At 38.4% G+C, this 9778-nt stretch overlaps 1 protein-coding gene across 7 annotated transcripts in view; it reads right to left on the minus strand.

Annotated features, from left to right (window-relative positions):
- Positions 1–9375, minus strand: part of Srrm1 (Serine-arginine repetitive matrix 1) — a 34823-nt gene extending 25448 nt beyond the window's left edge. For 4 of the 7 annotated variants that reach the window (XM_067132437.1, XM_067132436.1, XM_067132435.1 and 1 more), the window contains exons 1-2: positions 9237–9375; positions 865–954 (exon numbers count right to left, since the gene is read on the minus strand). In XM_067132437.1, the coding sequence (XP_066988538.1) occupies positions 865–954; positions 9237–9260 (114 nt within the window). In that variant the 5' untranslated portion in view covers positions 9261–9375. The remainder of the gene's footprint in view (positions 1–864; positions 955–9236) is intronic. The other 3 variants (XM_067132441.1, XM_067132440.1, XM_067132439.1) reach the window with 1 other exon arrangement.
- Positions 9376–9778: the final 403 nt, after the last annotated feature.

The following is a 9778-nucleotide window of genomic DNA, read 5'->3' on the forward strand; positions in this document are numbered from 1 at the left end:
TTGTAACAGTCAGAAATCGAACAGATAGGCTAACAATGAGAAAGCGAAAAATCAGGGAAGATCCAAAATCAGCGAAAGCCATCAAAAACCAAACAAGTAATGGGTACTTCACCAATTGTAGTAAAACAAACCAAAGTAGAGCGAATTTCCAGCGTGTTGATAGAGAAATCGGCGGCAGGGAATTTCTGAGGACAATTGGGAATGGTTCTAGTTACCTGGTAGGGCGCTCAGGTATGGCCACCTGACCATCTATCCGGCGATTGCAGCGAATTTTGAATTTCTGCGTGCGTGTGACGAATCGGCGGGATAAAGCTATATGTAACTACCAGGAAGTTAGATATTTAAAACATATTACTCCACAATGCAGTTAAAAATTCAGTCATTAAATACTTATTTTCTCAACAAAGCCACACCATGCTATTACAAAACCTGGGCTTACTTTACTCTAAGTTACATACCAAATTATCTGGAATAAATTGTTTACAGTAATAGAACAACAGCTCTAACAGCTTTATAGTATCATACACTTACTTTTAAGAATATGAAGAAGAAATTAAAAACTAGACATACAAAGCAAATAGGTAATAAAAGGGGCCATCTCATTTTCAGGAGCACCTTTTTAGAAAAGTAATATTAGTCTAATGTTGTAGGTCTTTTCTTGCTTTCTAGTCTGTATCATGGGGTACAGCATCAATTGCACCTTGGATCATGCACAGTACGAAATGTGGAAGGTTTTCTCTGTACATCCCACTGATCTAATGTTCATGTCCCATTTACAAATATATTTCATAAATCCTTTGAGCAAGCCCTATTAGTCCAAATATGACTGTAGTCCTAAACGACCTTATAATAAATGCAACTGACCTTCTTATTTAAGCTGTCAGCAAACTTCATTTCCTTCATGAGCTTTTTATCTTTGTTACTAAATCGATTGTCCTGTTCTGCAGACGTTCCCTGAAAAAAGATAAAATTTATTAAGCATAATATACATATATAAACTGCAGTGACCAGTGAAAAAGTAAACAAATTTTAAAACCTGAATTGTTGAAATTTTATCATTTAATTCAACCCTTAGAGAATTTAGAGGGGTACCAAAATTTGTCTGTACCAAAGCCCATACTGACTGGTTAAGGATGTAACAATGCTTTTCTTTTTACTGCTTGCTGGTTGATATACAACTAGTTTTTTGTGTCAATTTAGAATTGAATACTTGTAACTTACTGTACTATGTTCAGAAATGGAAATGACAACAGAAAGTCAAAACTGATTTGACTTTAAGAAAAATTAGGCTGTCAAGCCAAGCAATGGGGCACTTTCGGCCATTCAAGGCGTAAGGCAGCAAAACAAGAGAAGTGGGGTGATTGGACAGAAAAATAGAAAGATCCAGAAAGAGAAGGACATGGAGTACACAGATCTAAAGGTTGAACTTGGAGGAAAACACAAACAGCTGAGGGCCAAAAAGGAGCTACCAGGGTTATTTGGAACCTGAAGTGACAAATGCAGTACTTAATTGATCACTTAGCAAATCACACTAACAGGAGGAAAAGGCAAACTGGAAGGCATCCTCCAAGGCAGCCTATGGGCCTAGAATGGGAGATCAGAACACCAGGAGCTTCCTGTTACACATGTGAAGTACAGGTTGGTCACTGAAGTTCTCTAAGCGCAAACTGCCGTTCCCGCGCTAAATTTTCATGCTTGAAAATTTTTCTGAGCAACTGTTGCCACTGCCCTGCATAAGCTTTGAGATGTTGGGTAAAATGCAGTAAGGGTCATAGCTTAATTTGCTGCAGGGGGGTGAAGTCGTCTGGTCAGGTTAGGGCACGGTATCCAAGATTAGGTTAGGTAAAGTTAAGTCTGGTTAGGTCATACTCCCTCTGAAATACCTAGGTCTACTAGAAAAATGCCTACTACGGTGGCCCTTACCCGTCACTCCGCACTTGCTCTGTTAATGATGCAATTTATGCATTTCCTGCTTTTCTCGCTTGTGCTATCATGGTTTATTTACTGGAAGACTTCCCCAACCCAAACCCAAGTTTACCACTGGGGTCCCCAAGATTTGTTGGACTGGGGAGATTCATTTAAACTAGGCCTAATCTTCTTGGATAGTCTCTCAGAGATTCTTCATTTTTAATGGAATGGAATATAAAATTTGGGCCAAAGGCCAATCATGTGGATCTTATGGGTCCACTCAGCCCTAAAAGGAATTTGTGGGTAGAGAGGTTTTAAGGTGCAACAAGAGAAAAAATGTTTGCACTTGAATTATGCAACAACTGTTAAGAAAATGTGAGAAGGTGGAAGAAAGAGAATATGAACAGAGGTACAGTAAAACGAATGAATTTTTGCTTTTCACTCAATATTTAATTAGTGAAACAACAGAAAAATTAAACCTTTCAGAAAACCTTTCATAAGATTGAAGTTTCATAACAAAATGAGCTACAGGAAACCGCCATACAAACTAAAATAAGCATGTGAGGTCTTTGTAAAATAAGTGTTCAAGGCAAGTTAGAACCCAATATGGCGTCCCCTCCAAATGATGATGCACCCTGAACAGCGGTTGCACACTTCCTTCCCAGCACTCACTTAACAGTGTACTGGACACTGTGTATATATGTACTGTAATGTTTATCGATATTACTCAAGATTTTTGTTGTTAGCAGCACGATAAAACAACATTTTGTTGCCTATACTAGTGAAAGTATGAAACACGGAATTCCCAGGGGCCATGTGGTTGAAGTGAAATGCATTTTTACCTTGCAATCCTTGGCTTTATCCTTACTAACATCACAAATGAAACCCCACGTAATTATTTGATTGTAATTACAGTATACACATTTTGTTATTAGTTCACTCAAAATACCACTTCAAATGGGTAAGAATGGTTGTTTACAGAATTTTTCTCCATCAAAGTAGTGAAACTGTGGCAGGAACAATTTCCCAACCTTATTGTACATCTGACTGCCACAAACATCCAAGAGTGGATGACGCATTAGTGAATTGCTCATGATAAAAATGTAGTATTTTGTTGTTAGGACTTTTCATTGATTCAAGTCCATATTACTATTAAACTCCTCAGATATGTAATGTGTACATATGAATGTTAACACTTGGCAAAAATGCAAGAAAGTTGAGTATGACAATTTATCTAGAATTGGTACGAGAGTCAAGATGCCATGACGTCAAAATACAGTACTTAAATAAAAGGTTTTAAATCCAAAATTATTACTGAAAACACCATCATATTTGACAAAACTTACACTATGTAATACACTTATGTATACATACATACATACCTACATATATATATATAGTGTATACACACACACATATATATATCTTGTAATTTCCACAATGGTCCCGTGGATGAAGTATATAATAAGTCCTCACGTGAAAATGAAAGAATTGGTACCAAGACTTTCAACTTTTATTCAAAGTCATCTTCAGGGTACTGAACAGAGTTTAGAGAATAACATATACAAAGAAAGCAATATGGGTCAGATAACAATAAAATAAAATAGTCAACAAGCCATTTAAGTATGTAAGCAACATTCATTCAAAAAACAAAACATACTTAGTGGAAATATGTAATTACTACAAATGCCAGTACAAAACTATCTGTTTTGTAAAAAATCTAACAGCTTGTTTTACTCTTGCATCATAAGAATAAAGCTTTTTAACAATTCGTCCATCTTAAAAGACCATCGCTCAAATTCATATTACTAAAAGAACTAATGGCATCCTTCGACCAACAATCTGTCATGCAGCGAGGAACTCCTAAAAACAACTACAGCTGAATTCAATCTATTGGGTGCCAAAAGTCTCTTACGTGACAAAAAATGGGCTTGAGCTGGTTGCAACCCGTACATTATATTTATGCTGTGTGACTCTCTTACTTAGTTCCTTACCAGATTGTCCAATATAAGGTAAATTACAAGTTGAGCAATCAATTTTGTACACCCCTCCTGCTGGCATTTCTGGTTTGTTACAAAACAACAAATTCTTGATAGACGCAGTATTACTAAAAACAACATTTATTTTCAGACATTTCAGGCTCATTGCAATGTCGATAAAAATTCACATCGATGCGGCAAAACTAAAATATTTTCAGTGTCATAATTCCTTGACCTTTCATGACTATAAATGTTTTTTGGCACTTTGGAGGCAACCATCGATAAAATTCGAAGGATAACATAATTCTTCTGCAATTGCATAGATGTACTGAATTTCCTCTGCTAAAAATTCAGGATCACAAATTCTGTATGCTCTTAAAAACATCCCTGAGAAGACTGATCGTTTTATCTTGGGGTCATGGCTGGAAAAGTTGTGAATGAAAGCATTTACTGCTGTTGGTTTCGGTATAGTTTGAATTTAAATCCGTTGTCGGTTCTCTGCATGACTGTGTCAGAGAAATGGTAGAGTTTATTCTGTTCTGCTTCCAACTTGAACTTTATGGATGGAACCAGGCCATTCAAAATTTCTAAAAACTTCGTAGGGGTCACGATCCAAAGGCCACCGGCATATTATGTCGTCGACGTATCTGTACCATGTCAAAGTAAACGTAATGACATTTGGTAAGTATCTCATTTCATAAAATTCCAGCCATCACCCCAAGATAAAACGATCAGTCTTCTCAGGGATGTTTTTAAGAGCATACAGAATTTGTGATCCTGAATTTTTAGCAGAGGAAATTCAGAACATCTATGCAATTGCAGAAGAATTATGTTATCCTTGAATCTTATCGATGGTTGCCTCCAAAGTGCCAAAAACATTTTATAGTCATGAAAGGTCAAGGAATTATGACACTGAAAATATTTTAGTTTTTGCCATACCGATGTGAATTTTTATCGATTGTAACGTAGCCTGAAATGTCTGAAAATAAATGTTGTTTTAGTAATACTTCGTCTATCAAGAATTTGTTGTTTTGTAACAAACCAGAAATGCCAGCAGGAGGGTGTACAAAATTGATTGCTCAACTTGTAATTTACCTTATATTGGACAATCTGGTAAGGGAACTAAGTAAGAGAGTCACACAGCATAAATATAATGTACAGGTTGCAACCAGCTCAAGCGCCATTTTTGTCACGTAAGAGACTTTGGGCACCCAATAGATTGGAATTCAGCTGTAGTTGTTTTTAGGGTTCCTCGTGCATGACAGATTGTTGGTGAAGGATGCCTCATTAGTTCTTTTAGTAATATGAATTTGAGCGATGGTCTTTTTAAGATGGACCAATTGTTAAAAAGTTTATTCTTGAGGATGCAAGTAAAACAAGCTGTTAGATTTTTACAAACAGATAGTTTTGTACTGGCATTTGTAGTATTACATATTTCCACTAAGTATGTTTTGTTTTTTTGAATGAATGTTGTTTTATACTTAAATGGCTTGTTGACTATTTTATTTTATTGTTATCTGTGACATATTGCTTTCTTGTATATGTTATTCTCTAAACTCTGTTCAGTACCCTGAAGATGACTTTGGAATAAAAGTTGAAAGTCTTGGTACCAATTCCTTTCATTTTCACGTGAGGACTTATTACATATATATATATATATAATATATATTAATAAATAAAAAAGACAAGAAAACGGGAAAAATAGCTACATCGTAATGCTCACAGCAAAAGCATTGAAATTTGTCTCAGGAGTCTGGTTTGTTCCAACAACGAATCTTTTCAAATGAATTATAATGAACACGTAATACATTTACTTATTTTTATACCCTTATTCTGGTGTTTAGCTACCTAACTATTTAAATATCATCTAGCACTCTGGCCTCCCAAAAATTCGCTAGAGTTCCCTGTCCACGGCCCAATGGCCTCCAGCATTTACCGCTGATGTAAACGGTATCAGCATGTACAAGTACAAATTTTTTTGCAGATTTAACACAGGAAATGGGCAGTTTGTTTACCAAGTGACTCAGCAAATATCGAGATGGCATCACTCGTCTACTTTTAAAGTGTATTAAGTAAATATTTTGAGAGTCATGGCTAGTAATTTAGCACTGCGCATGGCTAACCATAATGAACCTGTCTGATTGGAAATATTCCATTATGTTGTAATCTAGGAGAAAACAGTTATATACTTTTAAAGGAACATAGAAGTCTCAGACTGCTGTATAGAGGGGCAAGTCTCACTGATGCTGATGGGGGCAAATTCAAATGCATTTTCTAGAAGTGTTCAGAGCGCGGGGAAATTACGCAACGTGTCACAGCCCAATCATTTACCCTATATCATGTACAGGTGAAACTGAAAACCAGTACAGAGGCCTGGTTCCTTCTGGTCGCCGACCGGAATATCTACAGCATTTTGTTTATGTTTATGATATTTACCAACTTTTATTTATCACTTGGCCTAAAATTCATCTGAAACTAGCTAATACTAAATACAGTGCCTATTTCACTTGTAAACTGGTAGTTACTGGGCCATATGGTCAAAGTAACAGACTTCAGTTCTACCCCAGGTGAGGTGCACTGACGGCACTTGTCCTCCCCCCAAGGGATCCCTAAGGGGTCCCCAATTTTAAGCAAACAGGTGAATCAAGTCTAGGCTAGCCTGGCCTAGGACTATTGCATTATTATCTCGTAGGCCCTAAATACAGAAAAAGCATATCATAGATGGGAGACAGACATACCAGTAGGTCAGACTTTGGTATTTCTAAGTATTAACTCTGCGCCTGTTTTTACCTTGGAAATTGGTTTTTCCTACACTTTTAGGGCTGCTGATGAAGGAGACACGTTTGTTTGTTGTTGGCCGAGTGTTATTTTTCTACTATCTCTACCCAACAGTAAAGGGGGACTGTGGGAATTCAGGGTTTTGGGTGGGGGAGAAAACCCACAAACGAGGCAGGCATGTTTACGTTATGGAAGCATTCTATGGAGACGTAAAACACCAGGGAGCCATTCGTTGTGGAGAAGGAGCGGCTGAGGGAAGGGGGAGGAACATGGGGAAGGCAGGGAGAGAACTCCACACATCCCCCCCCAAATGCAGGGGAAGGTGAGAAGCGGCAGTGGGGGTAGGCAGAAGGCTCTGCGCAAACGCGGGACATACTGGTACCTAGTGAGGGGCAGCAGAAACAGCGGGGTGGGGTGGGGCGGGGGTTAGGTAGGAATGCATTAGGAAGGCTTATAGAATAACAGGCCAGCAAAAAATAAAACGTCACCTCCTTTACCAAGCAACAAGCAGAGGCTTATAGAATAACAGGCCAGCAAAAAATAAAACGTCATCTCCTTTACCAACAGCCCTAAAAGCATAGGAAAACTAATTTCCAAGGCACCAATCAGTCCGCAGCAGTTCTGGACCTATAAGATAAACAAGAAAAAAAAACACCTGATATACTAAGAAACCGTAAAGCACCAACAGACTTCCCTTTGGGACTTCGAACCTATTTCTAGGGAGTAGAGTGCATTTTATCAAAATTGCATGTTTTTTTTTCTGTAAATCCAGTTTGCACTCCCTACCGTACAGGCCGTGATCATAACGCCGCTGAAGTAACATCTCGTAATTGCCTTAACAATATACGTTAAATTCCCGGTAATTGACACAACAGTTCTTGCAAGTAACGGGCAAAGAGTGGCGAGTTATAGGCCCAAAGGAGTGTGAAGTTTATGGAAAGGACTCAGCCGTTGTACTGAAACGATACTCGCAGTTTTTGAGGATTTTAAAATGCAGGCCTACGACGGAGATAAGGCTAGTGGTGGATTGAGAGAAGAGGGGTGGTTGGAGGGTAAATGATGTTGAGAAAAGGAGAGAAAGGGGTTTGTATCAGAATCTACAAAGGAAAGTAGGAAACTTTCCGAGCGAGAATGCATAGAAGGGCGATAATGCATGGAGAGTCAGAAAGTTGTAACGCACACCAAACGTTACAGCAACCAAAAGAAAAAGTTTTGTATAGGTTATCAAAATAACCTAACCAACCTACAACAGTAGACCGCGTTAATTAAATGAGGGTGTTTATAGAAATAGTTAAATATAGGTTATCATACTAACCAAACCCACCTAACCTAACAGGCCGCATTACCTGGCCAGGGGGTTTTGCCCCTCTGGACCCCCTTTAAAGAAAACCTAAATTAATTAAACAGAACAAAGTTAAAGTAGGTTACCAAAAACTGTTATAGTTGACGAAAGGGATATGAACCTTTCCAAACACAAACAAACCGTTGCAACAGTTGGAAAGACGACAGTCTAACCTGTGAGGATCACGTATGAACACCCCCCACGGCCCCTCCAACAATGAGAGAAACTTCTCAGTTCCTCCTGAAACGTCCTGTTTTCTCACAGTTCCTGTAGGGTGCAGCCCCATTCTTCGAGGCCTATCCTCAATTGCAATTCCGTATTGTAACCCTAAGGGAAACATCACCCAGAGAGAAAGCGTTAATGTACAGGAGAAGTAATAATTGTGAATAAGGAACTCGAAATAAAGGTAAGCAGAAAGAAAAACCAGTTACAAAAAACAGAAACAGACCTAAAAGACTGCGCAGACGTGGCAGCATTCGAAATGGCAGAAGCGAAAGGATTTGTCTTTGTAACGGCTACCTCTGTCGTCTTGCTCCTCCTGTGTTTGTGAAAGGGTTTTTCGCCTTTGTAATGCCATATACAGTAATCATCTAATTCCCTCCTCAACCCCCTGGTCTATCCCACCGATGACCCTGCTTTCCCTAGGGGCCTCCTGAATTGTAGGATAATAACAAAGCAGGAGAGGAAATCACCCTGTCCTGGAGGTATACCCCACCCATAACCCTGCTTTTTCAATGGGTCCCCTACCTTGGATGAAGTTCTGTGGTTAATTACTGGTTAATTACAGTCGTGCTCAATTAGCAACCAAAATACTGCAGAAGAGGTTAAATCATAAGGATATCCCCGACGTGGAGTTAATACTTAGTTCTAACCTGACGGTACCTTGACCTCGAGCCAGCCTAAGGTAAGGAGCCTAGTCTAGGGTGCCCTGCGATTCACGTGACGTCAGCGTCAGTTTACCTCTGCATAGAATATACAATGACAAATAGACTAAACACAAAGGATTCTTTTTCATGTCAAAATGGCGGGACAGAATTAAAGGGTGTAAATGTCGGCCATGCGAAATAACAGGCATACCGAAGAACTCTTCAGGGAGGGGGGGGGATCAATCGGCCATCTTGACGCCGTCAGAAGCATTCAGTCAAAACACACTGAGGCTTTTGGAGTAATACGCCATAAACCATCGTAATTAGTTAGACACGGGATTAATTACAACATTCTCCACTTACCCGAAAGAAACCAGCGTCAGCCATTTCGGAGAAATTGGCGTAAGTTTCACGAAAGCAAAGATATTGTTGGAGTCGTACGCCTCGACAGAGATTATGGTTCTTCTTCTTCTTCTTCTGTTCGGGTTCGACTGGGGCAGATGGTTCGGTTTACTTATAGAAAAACACAATTTAAACATCGCTTTTTTAATTACATATACTTCAATTCTCATTAAAAAATTAATTTAAAATACTTATTTAGTTATAATAATCTTAAAACACAGTGAACAAGGCGTAAATACCGTCATTCTTCCGTGTTTTTAACCTGTAAAAAGATACCAGAAAGTAGAAAACAGCACCATATACGCTGGATGCAGCCGAACCAAGACGCCAAGGTTGCGTTTACCTGTAAAGCATAAAATATAAATAAAATTTTTTTTTAAATATATATTGTAATATTTACAAATAATTAGTCTTTACTATTTAATTATAGTATAATATTTATATTCTGCAAATAAACTAAAAGATATTGTCATTATCCCGTCTTTACACACATTGGAAAAATA

This window comes from Macrobrachium rosenbergii, chromosome 31, assembly GCF_040412425.1.
Source record: "Macrobrachium rosenbergii isolate ZJJX-2024 chromosome 31, ASM4041242v1, whole genome shotgun sequence".
Classification (NCBI taxonomy): domain Eukaryota; kingdom Metazoa; phylum Arthropoda; class Malacostraca; order Decapoda; family Palaemonidae; genus Macrobrachium; species Macrobrachium rosenbergii.